Source organism: Ambystoma mexicanum, chromosome 2p (assembly GCF_040938575.1).
Source record: "Ambystoma mexicanum isolate Mex_15411 chromosome 2p, UKY_AmexF1_1, whole genome shotgun sequence".
NCBI lineage: Eukaryota > Metazoa > Chordata > Amphibia > Caudata > Ambystomatidae > Ambystoma > Ambystoma mexicanum.
Genome location: NC_090923.1, coordinates 1,087,131,640 through 1,087,154,839, shown reverse-complemented (window position 1 = coordinate 1,087,154,839; position 23,200 = coordinate 1,087,131,640). Strand labels below are relative to the sequence as shown.

The 23,200-nt window shown below is 43.5% G+C and overlaps 1 protein-coding gene across 26 annotated transcripts in view; it reads right to left on the bottom strand.

Annotated features, from left to right (window-relative positions):
- Window positions 1-8,901: 8,901 nt before the first annotated feature.
- NRXN2 (neurexin 2) overlaps window positions 8,902-23,200 on the bottom strand; it is a 2,524,532-nt gene continuing 2,510,233 nt past the window's right edge. For 19 of the 26 annotated variants that reach the window (XM_069645044.1, XM_069645058.1, XM_069645052.1 and 16 more), the window contains one exon: window positions 8,902-12,212. In XM_069645044.1, coding sequence (XP_069501145.1) covers window positions 11,323-12,212 — 890 coding nt within the window. In that variant the 3' untranslated portion in view covers window positions 8,902-11,322. The remainder of the gene's footprint in view (window positions 12,213-23,200) is intronic. The other 7 variants (XM_069645062.1, XM_069645065.1, XM_069645068.1 and 4 more) reach the window with 1 other exon arrangement.

Genomic DNA, 23,200 nt, shown 5'->3' with positions numbered 1-23,200 from the left:
TCTTCCTTTTTTGAGCAGTTGAGATGGTCTTCAAGAGCAGAAGCCAATCAGAACCAGACAGTTGCGCTGAACACTGTTGAGTGTCTTCCACAGTCCTCTACTGTGTGGTCATGTTCCTACCTTGAGACGATGAGCCTTCTTTCTAACAACTGTGAGATCATCATGGTTCCAGACATTGTATCGTGCAACGTGTCTTTTCATAAATTGGATGTATGTTGTTTTGCATAAAGCATCTCATTTGCAAAGCAAGACAACACATTGAACAACCTTCAGAAGCACCTACCTTATCCAGGCAGAATGGGGAGATGAAAATGTTTCCAATTAACCCAGCAAGCTTCCGGTTCCACTTCTATATTCTGGTTGAATGTGCAAGCCACACGACAGCCACCACGTTTGTTTCATATATGCATGTGATTTTGCCAACAGTACTTTCTTTTGTGTTGCAGCAAAGACAGAGTATTTGATTACATTACTCAAGATAATGAATGGTGACTGTCCACAACCTTAATTGAGGTGGTAAAATAATTACGAGGGTTGTAACATAAGAAAAGATAATTCCAACCTTGTCCTGTTGCTTTAATGCATTACCACAGGCATCTCGAATAATGAAGTTAACCAGAGCAGCTGTCTCCTCAAGACACATACTTCTCTAATTCTTCAATTTTGTTGCACAATCAGGTAAAGTTATGTCCATGGTGAATTACATCTAATGATAATTGTCTTCACCCTGTGCTGGGATCAGAAGTTGTCCGTCAAACATGCACACCCATACACAGATATTGGGCTATGTGTCCTGTTGCACAGAGCTGCTCAGTCGACTCACTTTCCCTCATGACCCAATGTGTTTGAAGTACCCTGCCAATTAGCCAATGAGTTCAAGGGAGGTTGTGGGTATAAGAGATGGCCAAGGAATATTGGAATCACCATAATGGGAACTTTATTTTACTCTTGCCTTCTCCTGTCGTCAGTTACCAACCAATGTAAACGGATTTCCAAACAAATAAAGGACAGATGGAAATTAGAGAGCATCAAAGTCAGGCTTCAAGCAAGCATCTGCAGCTGCACGAGGATTTAATGGACACATTAACATTCATTTTGAGAAGATGAATACATAGATTGTGGCCTGGAGAACGTGCGTTGTGTAGCTCTGGTTGCTTACCTATATATGTCTTCAGTGGCACATGTTGGGAAAAAACCCTGATGTTGCTTTAGGTTTCATCTATTCCATCTGGAGGTCTTCGATGAAGCTCATAGCAATAGTAATACAAGACACACTGTATCATCCAAGGGTTGTTTTGCATGCACACTGTACGTCCCACTCTGGACCCACTACAAGTGATGCAGGTGGGTGAGCTTCATATGATAGTTGTTGGATCCTGGAGATAATGTCTGATCAACATCTGACATCTAATTTGTTAAAAACCCATTGCCTTAATTTAGGAAAACTGAAATACAGAAATAATTACTGCAAGGCAACTGTCCTTGTTGATATGGTAGGACAAATGGAATGTATTAAACTTGAGTATAATCATGTCTCAGGGGAAAAACTGGCTATGCGTCAAAGATTCACTAACGTGTGTAGTTAACGTGGTGCCTGAAAGGAAGCAATTCCATGAAAGTAGACTGTGCTCACTAGCTTCATACACATTGAGGGCTTTTGCATAAGATAAGGCAGAATTAATGTGATGCTTATCTGGAGAGGAGGATCTCCCACAAAGGGTGCACATAAAGGATACCAATACAATGGTACTTGATGTCTTTGCTTGCGGACTAAAGGTCCATCATGCATTTACTTGTTTCCCATGGTAACTGAGACATATGTTAAATGCTCAGGGGACACATTGTTATCATTCTGTGAAGATGTGAGAAAAGTCACAGTATCCTAAATGGTTGCCCTGGTGTTGTGGTGTATCACAATGAAAGTTCCTCAGGATCCACTCTTTCAATTTCAGACATGGAAGAGTTTCATGTTTCCTGAGACAAACGTCTGAATCACTGTGTACTTAGGTTCACACTATTTAAGAAGCAGGGAGTGTTACCAGGACTAGAATTACCCTGTCAGGGTTATACAATTGAGCAAAAGAATATTTGATAAATCCTAAAACTTTTCTGCATCCTGGGAATGAACAGAAGAGGATGTAAGGGAGCAGTCATAGATACTGCTTCCGATAATTGGCCATAGAGGCATCTCATAAGAATCCCAGGTTTCACTCCGTCCAAGAGAGGCACCTCGTGCGGTTGAAGTGGCATAATTCAGATGATCACTCCATCGCTGAGTGCCTACTTCAAAGGTGTTTGAAGCTTGTTGTTTAGTTGTATATTGAAGGATCTGGTGACATAAGCAGCACTTATGATTATTTTGTAAGCTATCACCATTCCCACATGTACACCTGTAAATGGTTGGGGTTGTATGTACCACCCGGATTCCTGATGTAAAATATAGTAGCCATGTTGTTTCCACGGACCAGGACAATGTCTTCGAACACTGGAAGGAAAACTGTCAGGGCCAAGAAAAGGGGTTTCAGCTTCAAGGGGCTAATCTACAGGGCCACATTCTCTGATGGTCACAGCTAATTTACATAGAGCAGTGCTACCCAAACTCCAAAGAGTCCATAATTATTGCAATCGCTGAAAGTAGTAAATGCGGAGGCGGCTCCCGCGCAGTCTGATGCTTTAAGCACATTATGTGTGTATGGCAGCAACAATGGGAAGGATGAATTTGTCATGAGTATTGTTAGACTGATCCAAATCGTTGGAGCAGTCAGGTGAAAAAGCCTCATCGACAGGCTTGAAAGTGGCACAACCTTATGCAGGATATTTAGTTCCAGAAGCTCTAATCAGTCGCCTGATGATCAGACCAAAAGTGTACCATTGCATCCCTGAATGATGCCCCTACTCCTGAAAGTGGAAAGGCAATGCCTTGAGTGCTATTCAAGACACTTCAAAAGTTCACAGAAAAATATTTCTGTTACAGAAGGGGAAGCCACCAGGCCCAGATGGCCTACCAACATAGGTCTATAAAGTTCTTGGAAAAACGTCCTTCTAGAATTATTTACTGATCTCTTGCATCAAGGGAAGCCCCAATAAACATGAGGAGATGCATCCATCAGACTCATACTGAAATTGGGTAAAAGCCATTAAGATTGTAACAGATAAAGGCCTATCTCCCTGTTGACCTCGGATTCTAAGGTATTCAGAGAAATCCTGGCCCGACGATTAAGTATTGTATGATATGATATTTTATTTCTATCGCGCTCGTACACTAGTGTTTCAGAGCGCGATAGAAATACACAAGTACACAAGTGTTGCCAAAGATCTAATCCACCCCGGTCAGAAAGTTTTTGCTCCAAATTGTCAGTTACCTGAGCTAACACAATTCCTAGGATGCAGGAACATAGATGTGACTGAGTCAGAAGGGATTCTTGTTACAATATGAACACTAGGTACTACCAAATCATTCAAAAGTTAACAACTCTCCCTCAAATTCAAATCGAGAGGGGCACCAGAAAAGTTGCCGCTTCTTTTTTATTTAAATATTGATCTACTGGTATGGGCTACTGTGAATCAGAAGGCATCCTGCCATTCTTCTGCAGGGATTGGGAGAAAAAATCTCCCTTTATGCTATTGACCTGAGGATTTTGACCACTGATCCAGTACGTACTAGTAGTAGTCTGAACAAGAAGGTTGATGCTTTCAGGTTATTATCATGTTACTAATAAAATATAGCAAAAACAGAGAACATTATTGTGAATTTGACAAATGATTCCCCTGTGATGAAAAATTGCTTAAAATATTTCAGAGTGTTGGTTACTTAAAAACTAGAAAAAATTGTCCAGGTATCATTATCTCAAATTGAAAGCCTGCTTTACAGGTTGAGTAGGTTACCGTTAAGCTTAATAGGCTACATCGACATAGTTAAAATGGCAATATTGACGAAAATGTCATTTGTAATCGAAGCTGTATCATCATATGTACAGGAAAAAGGGTCATGAATGCACTGCAAGGGCTTTAAATGATTTTTAAAGGCAAATAAAGGTCAGAGATGTGTGTGGAAAAAGCTATGATGAGAGGGAGGTCAGTGGGCACCACCAATGCTGGTTAAAGAGGTTCTTGAGTCTGAAAATAAAATTTTGGGGACTATTTCTGATATCCCAACGTGGCACTATTCGATGTGTGTGTGTACAACTGTGATATAGACCGAAATGAGGAAACCTCAGTGCTGTGTGCTCGCTCAGTGAGACCACTGCCTCAGCAAAGTTCTGCAGGATTTTGAATCAGGAAAAACCTATTTAGTATGGTTCATAATGATACATCTATAAGTCTTGTTGAACAAAGAGAATGGCAGCGGCAGACGTTAAAAATGCAGGCCAATACATTTTGGAAATACATCCCTCAACAGGGCCGCTCTCTCCACAGGGACAGTAGGGTCCAGCTTCTGTATTTAACAAGCGTGCAATATGGGGTATGCAGATACATGATGTTGTTATTCTGGCGACTCATACTGAATGGCATTTCAAAGGTTATTGGCTTGCTTCTTCTGTGAAGGCAAAAGCTTGATAATCAATATTGCTGACCTGAAGTCACTGCTGTTGACACTAGGCGGAATCCATCATATATAGCCCGATCCTGGACCCAAAAGGCACTTTAAACTACTTAGGTTTTACATTTCAAGAGGATCCCTAGACTGGGCATCTCACTTATAGAAATGCAATCAGCCACTAGGGAAGACAAGGTGAACCAATCTAAGAGATATCATAAAATTGGGTCACTTTCAAATAACCTTGTTAATGAGGTGAATAGTGGAAAGGCAATATAAAGAGCGGGTTACTTGGTAAGGATATAGGGCTGGGATATGCCAAGGTGCTATATTTGCTGATGGGCTTGAAAAGAAGATGACGTTCTCTGAATCTATTTTTCTTTTTTTGGCACCTATTGTCTATTATTGATTATATGAATAGAGTTTCATATTTAATGCTATAAGGTGAAATTAATAGATTTAATATTTCAAGATGTTGCACTGTAATATATTATGAATATTAATGGCTAATATATTAAGCTAAATTTGGATTCCAATTCATAAACATAGGCTTATCTTTTGGAGATCTATATGTGTTTTTAAGACATGCCCTAGAGGTTTTAGGAACGGCCTGACAATGGAACATCAAGGATGCAATGTCAACACAATGAAAAGGCATGTTTTCAACAGGGGAGTGGCAAGCTCAAAAGGTTGCAGAGGGAGGTCCTCCATATATTTTGTTGGGAGTAGGAAACAGTGTCTGATTGTGTGCACCTGCTCCTCTTTTAAATTGAGAATAAGCATTTTAGCCCTCAATGCTCAGGATTATGCACTATAAAGAGTGTGAGACTTGATGTGATATATTTATAAGGCGCCTATACACAAGTGTGTCAAGGCGCAACGAGACGAGACAAGGGAGGGGGAACAGAGGGAGGACAAAAAACAACAATCTTACTAGGCCTAGTGACATTAAGATTGTGAAAGTGCAGGGGAGCCGGGAGGGGAGAAGTGCCAGGGGCAGGAGAGAGGATGGGCAACTGCAGGTCATGAAAACAATACAAGTATTGCAGCCAACAGGTGGCAAGTGCGAGCGTTAAAAGTGCAGACAGCAGGTGTCAATAAGTGCAGGAAAGGGACTGTAGGGTTACAGATACAGACCACAGTGCAGGGGATGCCAGGAGGCAGTGCGGGTGTGCAACTGGATGGGCAGGGACCTTGGTCCAAGTTTAGAGGGTAGCCAGGTGACCAGTGCAGTATCAGCCAGAAGATCAGCAGGGTAGAGGAAGAGAGAAGGCAGAAGCAACGAGGAAGGTCTTGAGATGCTTCTGGAACCAGAGATGGTTCTGCTCAAGTTTCAGAGAGGTAGGGAGGCTGTTCCAGAGGGAGGCGGTAGCCGAAGAAATAGATCTGCCCCCAACTTGCTGCTTGGAGAAGCGACTGACCCTCAAGGAGTTGGATGTGGAGGAGCAGAGAGCTCGAGTAGGAAGATATTTCTGAAGAAAGAGTTGGAGGTATTGTGGTCCCGGGCCCCAGAAGGCCTTGTGGACAATGCTGAGGGTCTTGAACTTGATCCTTTTCACCACTGGGAGCCAGTAGAGAGATTTCAGGACTGGTGAGATACGAAACCTGGGCTTGAGGCCAAGGACAAGTCTCACATTCCTGTTTTGGTTGAGTTGTAGAGGACGGAGAGTAGAGGCAGGTAGCTTTAGAAAGAGGCTGTTGCAGTAGTCCAGTCTAGAGAGAACCAGAGCTCTGGAGACAGTGAGCTTCTGGGGGAAGGTGAGGAATGGAAGAATACCTCTGAGGTGGTGCGGCAGGTAGTTTGACTTCTTAGAAATGTCAGAGAGGTGAGGAGAGAAGGAGAGTGTGGAGTTGAAGATGACCCTGAGGTTCTTAGCCACAGAGGTGGGAGCAGGAAGAGGGCCCAGTGTGGGTGGAGAGAGAGTGACAGGAAAGGAAGGTGCCGGTTAGCTGATGAGGACGATCTCCGCCTTACTGGCATTAAGGCAGAGATCATTGGCGGCACACCACTCCTGGTTTGCAGACAGACAATCCGGGACGAGAGAGAGTTAGGAGGCGGCTGACAGTAGCCTGAAAGCAAGCTGAGTGTCATCTGCATAGCACTGAAAGTTGGAGCAGAGTGCAGCTATGCAGTGGGCGAGAAGTGTCAGGTATTGGTTGAGCAGCCAGGGAGAAAGATTACACCCTTTGGCTACACCACAGGTAGAGATTGAGATACAGGAGAGGAAGGACCCTAGTTGGACCTTGGAGGGTTGGTCAGAGAGGAAAGGGGTCAGCCAGGCAGGGCCTGATCAGTGATACCCAAGTTATCACTCGGCCGGTTGAGCAGGATGGCATGGTTGACCATATCAAAGACAGAAGAGAGCTTGAGTAGGATGAGGACAGAGGAGTGGTTTGCATCCAGTTTAGAGAGCAGGTCTTCACGGATGTTAAGGAGAGCAGTTTCCGTACTTCTGGGCCCTCTGAAGCCAGACTGATGGTCATGGAGACAACCAACAGATTCAGTGTGAAGATTAAGCTGGGAGATGGCCAGCTTTTCCTCAATAGCTACTCCTAAGCCCTTGTAGGCATAGAGACAAAAAGATCTTCATTGTAAAAATAACATGTATGGATGGAGTGAGGCCTGAAACCTTGCTGTTCACAGAAGTATAATGAGTTGATTAGTAGTCATGAGGGGAATGCCTGTTGCCCAGGCATTGCTTGGCAGAGGGAGAAAAGACAAACTAAAGAACTCCTCTGTCAGGGGACCATTAGGGGGTAGCACATGTAATAAAAAGTAAGAGTCTCTTGTTTGGCTGTTGGATTACAAAGGCTCTGGTGATCTTGAGGCAGGAAGCACACAACGCAGGGGGTTGGGGGGTCAATATTACTTGACATTGGTTATGGGATATACAGGAAAGGGTGCACTAATACCCAGGGCCACTCTGCACTGAAGCAAAAATTATCTTTTTTGCTCTTGTTCCTAAAGAGAACACATTGATGGCTTTATTCCCAGGATGAGGTTAGTTGGTGAAGGGGTTGGTGGCTGTTCATTACTTCAGTTTCCACCTCCTCTTGTACTTGTTGGAGTCCCAGGACTGGCAAGCATCTGGGTGCAAGATCTTGTTGATGGATGTGTTGTACACCTAATTAATTTATGAACTGTGTACTCATGGGCAGGGCTCAACTCTCTGGTCAACCTGAAGTGAGTGGGTAATAAAGCAAGATTATTTGACCTGAGGTTGGTCAACCCTCCTGGTGAATTTAGTCAGAGCTAAATGAACTGTCTTTAGAGATCTCACCAAACGCTGATCAACTCCTGGATGAATGGAGCTTTTGAGCGAGAAATGGGCGCTCGTTTCTGGCACAAAACATATATCATTTCTAAAAGAAAGCTCATCTGCTTCATGGTAGAAAAGGTTGGTGGCACCAAGTGTTGTTGCATCTGAACAAGCTGCACATTTAGTTCGGACCTAAGGGTTTCCTATTTGAAAACAGGACAGAAGACACAGGAATGAAGGTTGTGACCTGCTGATTATTCCGAAAGTCCCTGCCAAGCACTGTGCCATTCTCTGTTCTTGATGTTGCTTGGCCATTGGTTTTCTGGTTGTTTCAATACAGACACAAGTGTCTCTCTTGCTTATATACAAATCCCGCTTTTAGTCACATTTCTGTGGTGGATGAGTGGTAGATAAATCTTGGCAGAATTTCATGGAATCGGGGAACGAAACTCGGTGAGAGACAATTGTAAAAGAGAGGACAAAGACTTAGTGATGGCGAGATGCTGGGACCTACCAAGCCACAAGAAAAGCACACCAAAATGCATCTTACATTCCTGGTCATCTGTGGGGGCAAGGGAGAATAGAGAATTGAGGCATGACTGCAAGTGCATGTTTATGGGGCGTGACTGCACACATGTCTAAAGTTACACATGTCCACAACTTCAGATTGTTCTTTGAACATAATCAAAAAAGCTTTTTTGTCAGGACACTAGGTGCCAGGCGTTTCTATCAGTTGTGATACAGGAGAGAAGCAGGCATATAGCCATGAATATATTCCATCAAAGTAATAGTCAAATATTCAAATGCTCTAATTATTTAAATTAGGTTCATTCATCTTAAACAAAATGGGTGCTCCCCTTCATCCATAATCACAAAACCAGTCACCCTTCCAGTGCTCCTTCACTGTGTTGGCATCTACATTTCCCCTTGGTTTCAGCCGTTGTTCAAAAGAGGAGCAGTCCCAAATTGGAATAGTCAGCTCAGTCACACGACTGTCCCCGGTGGTGTAAATCCAGAGGAAAAACACCCCCCCAACCCCCTCCCCTCCCCTTATCCCCCCTTTGCAGACCCACGACAGAGAAATAAGAGGCTCAGACAGCAGGCTTAAGAAGATCAGAATCAGTTGTATTCCCTTTTTCCAGTGGTAAATATACACAAGAGAAGACGCTCCATTATCAGACTCTTTAACACTTTACAAGAACATTGAATTACAGGAAGATACAGGCGAGAACCGGGAATCACCGGGTCACCCAAATTCAAGGAAAGGACCAAAGGATAAGAGGAGTTAAAGAAAAACAGATGTCTGGGTGATATGGGGAAGGGACACCAAGTTCAGAGGAATGGGGTTTGCACCAACAAAAATGATATAGAAATACAATAGAGACCGGCCACCAGCAGTAGTTCAATGTTTCCTTTCACTGGGACCAGCTCCTCTTTGGCAAAAAAGAAAACTGAGGTGAAGTGTGTGGGTGGGATGGGGATGGAAAACAGAGAAGAGTTTTCACGGGAAGCAGGTCAAATACATCAACAAAGTGTGAGGTGGCCAGGCACAGTGGCTGCCGGAAAGGCTGCAATTCCAAATAAGCACATCAGCAATGGCTGTGTGTTTGGTGCCTCTGTCATGAGCCATCTCACATAGCCCTCCAGCAGAGTAAGTCACCAATTTGGGCATTTCTAACATGGCGGCAGGGTTGATACGGGTGGTAAAACATCTTCAGATATTCTTACTTTGGCCTCCCTTGGAAGTGCGCAGCACTAGATATGGCATAGATCTGCTCACAAGGGCACCTATGAAATGATGAGAGCCTTAGGTGCAGTAACTGGTGGTAATATCAAATTGGGATTTATAACCGTTACCGCCATTTGCCACACACTTTTCGCTAGCCTGCCAGCATCTCTGTAGGGTCACCCAGTTTAAAAAAAAGTTTTATTAATTTTGGGTCTGGACAAAGGCAGTGAAACAAGAGGGAGGGGGCGGCACAATGAAATAAACAGCATTGGCACCTGAGATAGTGCTTCTGACTTTTCCTTGCTTTTTTTCGTCGTCATTATACATTTATGAAACAACCTTGGTGTAGCCGAATTGGTCCCCTCCCCCAATCTGTCGTCAGGGCTAGAAAAGGGTGGACGGGTCCTTTCATCGAGATTCCACAGTTTGCACGCTCTCTCATTTTCGCACACAACAGGCAGACAACTCACACACACGCACACTGACCCACACACACGCTGGAGACAGGGGACCCAGTTAGGTAAAGGTTTTCTGCCATAGGCACAAACATAAGAGAGAAACCCTTAAGCACAACAAGGCCGGGTCGGTTCTGGGTGCTTAGTCTTACGTTGTGGTGATCCAAAAAAGTTCCTGTTAGTCCACAGAACCTTTTTTCACATATTAATGGTCCATATATACTTTATATAATATATATATATATATATATTTTTATATATATATATACGTCTTTTGTTCGTTCTTTTTTCTGTTGTGCGTTCTTCTCCTCAGCATTTTTCTGGAGAAGCCTACAAAAGTTGTGGGGAGGGGTTCAGTCTGTCCTCTGAAACTTCCAGGATACCTGCTGAGGGGGGGTGGGTGGGCATCCGTTCTTTCACATGGGGTGAGAGGCAGAGGCAGGGGTGCAGCGTTCACGGTGAAACCAATGACAGCAACAGAAAATAAAAATATATATATATATATAGTTCACATGCTCTGAAAAACACCAGAACAGAAGATCAGACTTAGCACCTTGGTGAAGGGGAGAGGGCGAATGAGGGCGAGAAATTGTAGAAATGATTAAAAACAATAAAACCCTGTCCTGGTCTCCCCCACAGCCCTGTATGCACATACAGATTGGTCAACGTTTTTGGAGAATCTGGGGGCATTTGGTGCTGAACATGTCTTTCCCTTCCCATCTTCCTGCCTATGATTGATCTCTCTGTTTCTCCAGTTGCATCTCTTGATTGCTCAGGCTCTCTGCAGATGAGGCTGAAGGGGGGGAGGAAGCAGATTCAGAAGCAGACCGCAGGCCCCTACCCTGCTTCACATTTCAGAGCCTGTCTGAACCCCACCCCACCCCAGCGATTAGTTCGGGATGCAACAGGCGGACATTTTGTCTTTGAAGAAAGCATCCGTAGAGAACATGAACAGTTTCAAGTTCGCTGGGTTGGGACTGTATCTTTGTACATTTCTCCTCTCTTTGTTTTCTCCTCCTTCTCCTGGCATCATGTTTTTTGTTCTCTTTTTGCGTCGCTTTGAAAGTCCAGGTCCATTTCCCGCAAAAAACAGAATTCAAATGAAAGTCCTGTTAGAAGTAAGGTTTACTTGTTTGTTCTCTCTCCCTTTGACTGTTCTAAAATGTCCCAGCTCTGAAGCAGAAACCAGAAGAAATACTTGTGAGACGTTGAACATAAAGGGACATGGGGCTGGCAGTTGGAGAGAGAGAGAGCGAGAGAGATTGTGTGGACAGGCAATGGCAAAAACAGTGTCTCGTTTGGTTGTTGACCTTCTCAAAGTCTGGAGTCTGCCAGGGGACATCAGACATAGTACTCCTTGTCTTTGTTCTTTTTGCTTTTGCCACTGGTTTTGGTGGCTGCTACAACAGGCTTTTCCTTCACTACGGCCCCATTGCTTTGTGCTGAGTTGCTGATGTAATTGCGACTTTGGTCCACCTGGTAGGAGCCCTCGTCTCGGTTACGGTACTTGTACATGGCGTAGAGGAGGATGAGGATACAGAGGGCTGCTGCTGCCACGATGCCTACGACCATACCCGTGGTGCTGCTTGACTCGCGGATGACCTCCACAGCTCCTGGGGGGCCCCTCTCCCCAGAGCCCGTCGGGTTTGCTGTAGGGAAATTGTGGAAATTGGGGGAAGATGTTATACCTGCATTCTTTTGTCGGCTGTTCGGCCTGTCCAACTCTAGAGAAGTAGGTGCGGGAGGGTACTGGTCAGGTAGTGGTTTAAGGGGGTCTCGGTTGTTCATTTTGCCAGCAGGAATGTTTCGAATAAGGTCAGGAGAGGCAGTAGAGGTCAGAAGGTTTGGGGGTAGGGAGGTGGACTGGCCCATCCTAAGGTTGGGTTGGGATTTTCGAGGGGCACCGTCCTGCCGGGATAGCAAAGTCCGATCAGTGACCAAAGGGAAGGAGGTGTAGAAGTCCTCATCGTCTGTCGGGGGCAGGCTGGAGTCAAAAACCTCACCTGAGGCATAGCCAGACACCTCAATGCCATCCTCACAGTCGCTGTCCTCCTGGTCGGCTAGGCAGGGTGGTCTTGGATGGGCAAGGGGGGAGAGGGTGTCCTGAGTGGTCTGTACAACTGTGAGAAAGGGGCGATATGTTGGGGGTGGGGGTATGAACGGTGAACGGGTAGCAATTGGAGGGGTGTCTAAGGAATCTTCTGTAATTATGGGCAGAATGAGTTCCCCTCCTAGAAAAGAGACAGAGAACATAAAGAGAGAAAGATTAGTACAGAGCCGGAAGTCCTCACACTGGACAAAACCTCACATTGACATTTCCAAGGTATAGCTATTTGTCTGTCTCTTACTCTTAAATTACTCTTAAAAAACACTTTAGTTAATAAAGAAATTGCTTCTTTTCTCTCTCTCTCACTTTCTGTCTCTATGTTCACATTTAAAATCTAAAAAACTCTGTCTAGGATTTAAAAAATACAATTTAACAGAAAAGGTATGTCTTTTTTATTTATAAAAGCAAAATTTAGAAGTATATCAGCATGTTAAAGTAACCTAAAATCGCTGTTTCACTTATCCCTGACTCTCTTTTTCTTTTCTCTGTCTGGTTGTAAAATAAGATAGGATACCACGGAATTCAGTCAACTTACATCAACAAATTGCCGTGCCATATTTTAGCATGAAGAAAAAAAAAATTACAAAACAAAGCTGTGTAAGATGCTCTGGCAGAAAGACAAGATTTTTTAAAATCTGAACATGTTAATGTTTTTTTCTTTTTCTCTGGTGACCATCGTTATCAATGTCTTTATAGAATTTTAAAATCGTAATGTTGAGGTGGAAATGACAGGGAGTGGAAATATAACAGAACAAAAAAGGAAAGAAGGGATGCAAACTTTGGTCCATTGCATTGATTTTGACATTGTTTTGGGAGCATGTCTTCTAACAGTCTGAGGGAGGAGGTATGGTCTTCTCAAGTGCCAAAACGAGAGACTTCATGTCTATTCCATGAGGTGATGGCTGCCACCATTGCCACTCACTACCTTCAACCACCTACAGTTTGAATGTCCACACAACTTTAGCTGGCTTTGCCAGGTCCTCGGCTGTCAATTCCACCCACTGCTGGACTCACACATTGACAGAGAGTTGCTTTCTTTTAGCTAGAGCAGATAGGAATGCTGTCCCTCCCCTGGGTTTAGAGTGGAGGATGGAGAGTAGCAGTGACAGTACATCTCTGTCCTAAGGTTAGTGTTAAAGGGATGGCCTATCACCCCCTTGAGTTTGCAGTAAATCTTAGAATTTGACATGCCCCTGTGGTTGTAGTAGAAGTACGGTGGTATTGCTCTATGGGAGGTTAGGGGCTGGTGCAGCCCTAAAGATAAAGAAGAGGGTGTCACTCCACTGAGGATTGAGTGGTGGAGATGGGGAGTCACTTCCCTGTGTTTGAAGTACAGGCGAAGGCGCAACACTCTTCTTGTGTTAGAGCAGAGTTGATGGACATTACTCCTTTGAAGTTAGAGTTTGCATGTTTGTGAGCTATCTAGCTGAGCTGTGTGTCAGCTGTTTTATTTTAATGATTATGTGTGTATGTGCTTGTGTCTTTGTGTGCTGATTTGTCTGGAAATGTTTGACTTTATTTGTGTGCCATTGTGTGCTTCCATGCTTGTGAGCCTCTGTGTTTGGGTGTCTGTGATTGTGTGTGCGTGTCTCAAGATATGTGTGTGATGGTGTTTTGGAGTGAAATGAGTGCAACATCATTGGTTTGGGTGTAATGTTGCCTTGCTGTCTGTTCCCTAGTAGAAGGCTGAGCAATGATGTGCTTGATGCTTGCATCAGTCTCATTTTTGATTCAACGAGGCCCTATTCAGTCTTAGTAATGGCACGCATTAGGAGCACAGGCTCAGTAGTAACACAAAGGTTAAGGGTGTGCCTGTCTGAGCAATGACACACTGTAAGATGTTGTACTAGATTGACCCCTGGCACACTACAGTTTGTGTCTGGTTGGGCAGTGGTACACTGTGGTTAGTCATATGTTTGTGCTGTGTCATACAATATCACACTTCTATATGTGATAGGCTAGGCAGGAGCAAATCACAGGTGGTGGCGGTCTGGGATGTGGCAGACTATGAATCGGGCTAGATCACACAGTAAGGAGTGCACTAGCTTGGCCGGTGGTGTGCTGAGAAATGTGTGATTTTGAGACGTGGTAAATTACCAGATTTTCCATGTTGAGCAGAGACACAACATTGGTTGTGCAGGTTAGGGCAGTGACAGACTAGACATAAGAGTAGTGGCAGATTGGGAAGTGCAACACTAGATTCAAGGTCAGTTTGGATAGTGGGCCTCTAAGGTTTGTATCAGGTTCAGCTTGATCACATTTTACTTTGTGCTGTGGTTTGGGCAGTGGCATACTATGGGCTCTGCCATGTTGCGCAGAGCTGCACTATCCTTTGGACCAGATTGGAGAGTGGTTCTAGATAATTTCTTCCAAGTTGGGAATTGGCCAGTAAGGCAGTAGTACACTTGATTTAGAGGGCAGTCGCAGTGCAACGCTTGATTTAGGGCCAGGTTGGGCAGGGGCTCACTAGGTTTAGGGCATGCTTCAGCAAATGCGCACTAGAACTAAGACTGTTTGGCGTAGTTGAGTATAGCATGAACAGTCACTGTGCCCTCATGGCCAATAAGGACTCCGATTGAGATCTTACAAGAAGAAGAAAGAATAGGAGCCAAATGGCTTCATGCCATGGCAAAGGGGATGCCTTATCGGCAGCCCTTATACTTTTTTCACCCCCAGCAGCACAGTTGTAGAGGATGACCCAGCGGTTTGACACTTGAGAAAGACGCAAGGGACTAGTGGCCAGAGAGAACAAAGCATTTCTACATTAATGGAAACCAGTCAAAACAAAACACATTGACAATTGTTTTTTTTTTTAAATTACAAATTTCGGTTCAATGAAAAGGCCAAAAATTTGTTTTGAAACCACACATCTACTTTCCAATTTGAGGTCACCTAGCAAAGAATTGTGCCTTTGTTACTGATTGTAAAAAAAAAAATATTAATAAAGTCTAATGTTCCCTAGAATTGCATTTCTATTCTATTCACAAAGTTCTGTTCAGGTGAGTGTTGGACACTTATCTGATCTCCGGCATTCCCAACTGCCCACGGAGACATAGTGAACACCCCTTGGCCATAAATGTGAGATGGAGGAACAAGCGAGACACGTTCTTTACAGTACTTTGCTCAGAAAATGTCACTGTGTGCAGAGTTGTTAAATAACAATGGAGGGCATAGCTACAGAGTGCTGCAAGTCCCCCACCAAGGCAATGCCTGTAAACTGCCTGCTCCCTCTTCACCTGTTAACACCACCACTGTGGAAAGGCCTAGGTCTTCTCACCTCCATACAAGGCGCAGGGTTTGCAAAGTTACGCACAGGTCTACGGCTGCCCCATTGCCTTTGGTTTTCCCGATTTTACACAGATCTAGGCAACTCCAGGTTTGGAAAAGTCTAGAATTTCTGCATGTGGCAGGTCTAGGTCTTCCCAATTGTTGGACATGCCTGTTGTGTTTTTTGTGTTTTTAGAAGAGGACATTGCATTGCAATAATAAAAAAAGTGGTCTAAACAGTGTCCAGGACCATTCCACTAGTGTGGGTACTTTACAATAGTAAATGAACCATGTTATTTATATGAACTGTGAAAAATACCAAAGGACAAGGGTCTTGAGCAGTTGTGATCAGGTCAGTGCTTTTCTCTGGACATAGATCTTAGTCACAGGTGTAGGGTCATCATTCCAAAGATCCCCATTTTGTTGCAGTCAAGATGCAATCCTGACCCCTATGTTTGACTTGCTAGACATCTTTGTGTCAAATCCGAACCCCGTGGTGTTTACTTTGTTGAGTGAAGGCAATCTCTCAATTCCCAATGCCTTTGACAATTCTTTCTTGGTCAGTATTCCACACCCAGGCCAGAGCCAAGCACCACCCATGCTATTCTGTTGACCTGTACCAAAATGGCACCGTTGTGTGCCTAGACACAGGTCCTTTTACTGCAGCACTCTTTTCGCAGTTAATCCCTCGGCCAGCTATTCCATCTTACTACCTTCTTCACATTTACTGCTTTGCCTCTTTTTGGTGGGCTTTCTGTTGATGGGACTGATCACCCCGCTACCCCACCTTTCTTTTGTTACCCACGTAAGTTAACCAATAAAAGAATGTCAAAGTAAAATGACCCCAGGCACCTATTTTGAGGAGAAGTCTTATCAGCAAATGATTTCCACCTGCCTGAACGAGCAACACAGTGGCCTAACGCACATACAATGAAAGGCATGGAGGCATCACAACCAGTGAGAGACACAGGCCCTGGGAGGTCTCATTTGCGTTTAGCTTAACAAAGTATGTTCAAATGACAATCATCATGCTTCAACCCATCCTGTGTCACAGAAATATATATTTGGTAAAACTGTGCACTGCTTAAATATATCCAAGACTACCAGGGACATTGATACAAGAAGTTATGTTCATTATTTCTCATTAAGAATCTCACATTAGGCGTAAACACTGAGCTGAGACTATTCAGTGGTGTGCAGAGATGTAAACACCACTTGACATGTTGACCTTTAACCTTCCTCTGGTATGCTGGGATTGAGCTAATTCATGACACATTGAGCCAAAATCTGCCTGTAGACACTGGACTGTCTGTAGTACGTTGAGATGTAACTACCACAGGACATGCTGAGCTGGAACCTGTCTGTTGGATGATGGGGTGTGACCACTACATGGCCTACTGAGTTAGAACTTGTCTGTAGTATCCTGAGATATATGATATGATATATGATATTTTCTTTATATCGTGCCCATAACAGGTGACAAACTTAGCTATGATGCACTGTATGCTGAGATGTAAAAAATATATGTACCATTTAGTTGCAACCTACTCATTATGCTCAGATAAATAGTATGCAACTGGTTCACAAAGATTCACACTGGAGTAAATGAAGCTATGCCTTTGAACGTCATAGATTTGCACCTATCTTTTTTTTTCTTCAAATAAACTTTTAAAATTGATTTTCTAGAATAATCACCATATCAAAACAATGTGTGGAAAATCTTCACCCCCTTGCCCCCTTTCGCAAACAAAACATTGTATAATGGAACAACATCATAAGTGTAGTCACCAATACGTTAAAGTTATTTTGCTGGTCATGTTAATTCTATCAAGTTCAAAGCTCAAGAGCATACTTATAGTCCCTCTTCTTATATTTAATAAAAAGGGACCAAATAGTTGTAAAAGGTAATGCAGTTTCTCTGATGCTTGACATAGGTTTCTCCATCGCTAGAATATGCCAAGCTTTATCTAGCCAGAGGTTGATGGATAGAGATGTATCTTGTTTCCAGTTTCTCAAAAGGACCAATTTCACCCCTAGTAGGAGATGAGCGATGAGTTTAGTCATACCTGAATTTTTCAAATGTACATAGGTCGCTTGGGCTCCCAATATGAAAAACATAGGGTAAGACAGTATGTCTACCTTCAACATAATCTCAATTCTGGATCTTATTTCCAACCAAAACCCCAGATAATGTGCAACAGAGAACCTTTTTCTCCACAGATTCTCCAACACATTTCAGATAGGCTAGAGTTGACTTTGTTTGGTCTTACCGGTGTCTGATAGAATCTGTGTGATCACTGCGGCGCCCGTAACTGCGCCGGCAAAAATGTCAATGCCAATTAGGGCGCGGCGCAGTGATCAAATAGATCACTTTACCCGCATAACCCTACCCGATCCCCGCACCACACTTATCTTTATGGTGGCCCACTTCTGTGTGCACCGACGAATCCCTGTGGTCTGATCTGATGCTGCAGGATGCTTTTTTCTTTTCTTTTTTCTTTCTTTTTTCTTTTTACTTTCTTGTCCCCTGCAGCTCCCGACTCCCGTTACTGCCCCCAAGGAGAGCAGAGGACAACCTCAGTCTGCTTGGGAGTCAGTATTTTGTGTGCCCCCAATGTCACAGTGACTGTGGGGGCGCACAAATGAGGGCAACAATTCTGTATTTTTTAGTCTGATACCCTCTAGTGAGTATTTTCATTTGAGTTTCAGCTAAGTGTGAGCATAGATATGTATTCGTTTTGTTGTAGATCTCACCCCCAAATGTTTGGTTCAATAGGTAGTCCCATCTCCATGTCCCATCCCTCACAGTAAGATCTGCGTTCATGCATGGTAAGTGAATTTAGCACTTTCTATAGTTTGGAGATGAGGCTGTTGGATTCTAACGGAGTAGATGGCCTAGCCACTGCATCTTTAGTCATTGGGTGAAGGACCCAATGCGTACCTGGTTGATATCAAAATCTGTACCGTCCTCGAGGCCCAGGGGTCCTTTACATTGTTCAAAGGAGAGAATCTCCCCCTTCTAGAACATGTCTCCTGCCTTCCCAAAGCCTCTCAGAGTCCATTTAGTGTATCCTGCGTCAGCGCTTTATGTGGTGAAATTGCTGTTGTGTATGAACGGGTGAGGGGAGAAGTAAAGGTAGTGAGCCCTTGAGTTTAATAACCCTGTGCCAAGCACCCAGGGTAGCATTTGTTATCAGATTATTGTACAAATGTTGTGCCCTCATGGTTCTCCCTAGTCATGGTTATGTCCATAGATGACGACCTGCTATTGCCTGTTCCATAAATAGCTATATCTTGCTTGAGTATTTTTGGACTCATTCTACCACTGGGTACAGATGAGCAGCCCAATAGTAATTCAATAACCTCGAGAAGGTGAGTCCCCCTGTGCCATTGGATGTGTATAAGGTATGCTTATTAATTCTAGGTGCCCCTTCAGCCATATAACTTTGAAAAAGAGGCACTCCCTTTCACGAATGGTTTTGTTAGGGTTGGGGATGGGATCTGATTGAAAGAGGTAGAACAACCTGGGAAGACCATTCATTTTAATTATTGCCATTCTCCCAAAACAAGAGAGCTGCAGGGTGTTCCATTCATTTAGGTCTTTTCAGATTGCGAATAGCAGAGGGGATAATTAGCCCTGTACAAATCGTCAAGGCTAGGAGGCACCTTAACCCCTAGCTACTGTATGGCCCTAGGTGCCCAAGTGTATGGAAATTGAAATCCCATCATTATGAGATCTGGGGGAATATTGAGGCTCAGAATTTCTGATCTTGAGTGGTTTATTTTAAAACCAGAGATCTCTTCAAAATGTTGCATTTCCTTTTCCATAGCCTTGACAGATGTTTGGGGGTTTGTGAATAGATTGATTTTGTGGTGAGTGCCATCAAAATATATACCTGAGATGTCTCCATTGGACCTTATACGTGTGGCGAGGGGACCCCCTCACTAATCACTGCAAACAGAATAGGGGATAGAGGAGAACCTCTATCTATTCTAATCATTGCAGTGAGATGCCGTTAATCATAAGGCATGCAATTGGGATTTTATAGTTAGCTATTATCATGTCCTGCATTCTGGGTCCAAAACAAAATTTCTCTGGGGTGGCCTTCAGGAATGCCCAGTCCACTCTGTTGAATGCTTTCTCAAGTGTCAGGAGGAGAGAGTGGGCTGGATTCTTCCCTCGCTTTGTCGACTAGGTGCAACACCCATTGTATATTGTCCAATGTTCCACTTCTCACAATAAATCAAGATCAATCCGGATCTACAGGCAGAGGTATGTATTGTCTTTTCTCTTCGTGGGAATTTTGGTAAAGATTTTCACATCTAAATTAAGTAGGGCCATTGGTCTATACAAACAGTAGAGTCTAGGATGTTTGCCCGGATTCAGAATAAGGGTGACTTGTGCTTCCCTCATGGAGTGTGGGAGATCGTCTCTCGTTCTAATGGCATTGAAAACATTTGCCAGTGGCGTGGCCAATAGTTGTCTCAATGTTCAATAAAAGGTGGCCACCAGGCCATCTTGGACGTGTGACTTATTCACCTTTAACGCCTTTATCGTATCCAAAATTTTCTGCAGATCTATTGGAGAATAAAGATGGCATCTACTGGCTGTGGATAATTTAGAGAGATCTATGTTGTCTAAGTATGAGGTTTGCAACGCGGGATCAGACAGGATGGCTGTATACAAATTTGAATAGAACTCATAAAATCCTCCTTTTACTTCACCATGTTCCTCAGCCTTCCCGTCTAAAACTATGTGTATGAAGGACTTCCCTGTTATGGCTATTAGAAGATTTGCAAGGGGTTTTCCAGGTTTGTTGCTGTATTCATAATAGCCCTGTTTCAATTGCATCAACATACGTTCTGACCGGTGGCTTCTCAACAGGTGGAGCAGATTTTTGGAGTCAGCCAATTGCCTGTATATGGATCTGGATGGACACTGCTGGTATGCCTTTTCATGCCCCTTAATGTCATCTAAGAGTTCCTGTTCTGTATGAACTCTCATTCGTTTCATAGCAACAGCACTAGCTATTATACTGCCCCTTAGCACCGCTTTTAGGGAGTCCCAATGGTTGCCTACAGATGTATGAAATCTATCCTGGAGGCAGATTTGTGTATGTGTGAATAGTGAGAGAATGTTTTATTGGTTGGTGTGTTGTATCCCCCACATGTCGGCCAAATTAAGCTCAGTAAAACAGTTTTTCAATTTATGTGAGGCCGTACTGATTGTAGAATAAGTGTTGTGAACTGATCTATCTATAGAGCCTTCCATGACTAGATTCATATCCCCCATTATAATTATGTCGCTGTTGCATATTGATTTAGGAGTTTTAAGAAAAGTAATCATGAACGTTTCTTTTGCAGTGTTAGGTGCATAGAAGGAAGTTATCGTTACTCTCCTACCCTGTAGGTTGCCCTTGATCATAATATATCTCCCAGATGGGTCGTTCCTGCTATAGAGATGTTTAAATGCTAGTTCTTTGTGGAATAGAAGGGCCACCCCCAACATTTTACTGTTTGATGAGGCGTGATATTGTACGGGATAGTCCCTACCTTGTAGTGCGAGGTAGTCCAAACACAGCAGATGGGTTTCCAGTGGAGCTACCACTCAGATATAAGAGCCTTAATTCTCCAAACAGCTGCACTGTCTTGTTAGGCGTATTCAGACCCCGTACATTGAGTGAGGCAAAAATGTTTGCATGGTCATGCAACCCACGTGTCCTCTCAGACACTCTTCTTCTGGTTCCTGTGTCTAAAGAATGATAAAGGTGCCGTAAGTGGTGACTGGAAATATCTGTGTTCATAAGGGTCCTGTAGCTTGGACCAGTAGTAGTTTTGCCCCCCGGATATGCAGTGTTATAATTGTTAAATAGTTTCCCTTTTACCACCCTCCCTCCCGATAGGTTTTGTGATTAACTTTCAGGTGTACTACCCGCCCCTGCGCCAGCACCCCATCCTGGATATACCCTTTTAGATGGTAAAGGCCCTTGCAATGAATGTTAATATCAGTCTTTCTTGTACAAAGGAGGTGGTGGGCAACTCACCCCCCTGGCCCCCTTGTTCTTGATTTCTGTCGGTCAGCAGACGTTCGTTCAAGGGCCGAGAAGTAATTCTCATTGTCGTGGATTCTCTCGTCTTATATAATCAACAGTTCACGTAGTCTCATCCTGCAACCTTTCTGGGAAGATTGGTGCACCACGGTTCTCGTTGTGGTCCCCAGCCGAGGATGCCTCTCAACACGGCTTCTTGGGCTGGTTACACATTTTGCGCAGTGAGGCCTAATAACTTTAAACCCGCCTCAGCTGGGAACCTGCACTCCGGCTTAAACTGAAGCCAAAGCAATATGTCCATTTGTATGTGATGTCCCTTTTTCTCAACCCCTCCATTATTGGTCTCATCTGCCTCCTCTTCATCAAGGGGATTTGCGTGACATCCTGAAAGATCTTTATTGTGCAGTCAAGAAAGGATATACGATTTTTCTACTGTGTTTCCCGCAGAATCAGTTCTTGGATTTTATAGTCGTGTATTTTGGCCAATATGTCCAGGGGAGGGTGTGCTCTGTCGGTTCTGATGGGACCAAACCTATGCGCTCTGTCTATCTTGATATCAGTATGCGGGATATCCACAAGTATCTCTTTGAATATCTGCGTTATGCAAGTTTTAATGTGGTGTCCCTCAGCGCCTTCTTTTAAGAACCCGATTCAGAGGTTATCCCTCCTGGCCCTGTTTTCCAGGTTGTCACACTGAATTTGGAGGGTTTCAGTGGTCACTCTCAAGGATGTAAGAGTCTTATTCACAACAGTAGGGTCTGATTCAAGATGGGTGATGCTTCTCTCATTATGGCCTCTTTCTAGGTCCACCAGAATAGGCCTATAATGCTCTACAGGTGTGTCATATTTTGAAACAACTTAGGCACATATGTCAAAACAGATTGATCAGTTAAACACGTTAAAACAAAATGTATTCTAATTATCAAACATGACATTAATAAAAACAGTATACCTAAATCATGTGCATTTTCCACAAGGCACATCTAAGAAACAACACAAATTTGTCTACAAATAAAAAAAACATAATGGGATTGGGTGGTGGGGTTAGTATGTGACAGTTCTGCATATGAACATGGCATTGGCTTTTGAACTTATCAACGCCGTTGTGATTTGGTCAATTTTTTCATCTATTGATTTTAAAACAAGAGAAAGTAATTCAAATCTCTCAAAAGAAGTTGGACAAATTCCTTTCAATGTCCAATGTTTTGAACTTATCAACTCCATTGTAATTTGGTCAATTTTTTCAAACAAAATTGGGCAAATCACAACTGGGTTGATAAGTTCAAAAGTCAATGCCATGTTCATATGCAGAACTGTCACATACTAACCCCACCACCCAATCCCATTCTGGGCTTTTTTGATTTGCAGACAAATGTATGTTGTTTCTTAGATGTGCCTTGTGGAAAGTGCACATGATTTAGGTATACTGTTTTTATTAATGTGTTGGTTGATAGTACCAGGCATATATAGATTTGCTCCAGTTTTAGACCTTGTGATTCATGTATAAGGTATAGGTGCAAATCTGAAATGCTCATGGGCACATCCTCATTTGCTCCAAATATTTGTGAATCAGGTCAGATATATGACACACCCAGGTAAATCCTAACTAAGGGCTGCAGTGTTGTACATATATGACATAATATTATGCACTTGAAAATTCACAAAGTATTCCTGCTCCTCTCGAGTTATGAGGTATACCACCACAAGGAAGCACACATCCGCAATTCCTTGATCCCTGAAGATATTCCTGCCCGGGATTATAACCTCAGGCTCTTTTAAATGTTGGCAAGACATA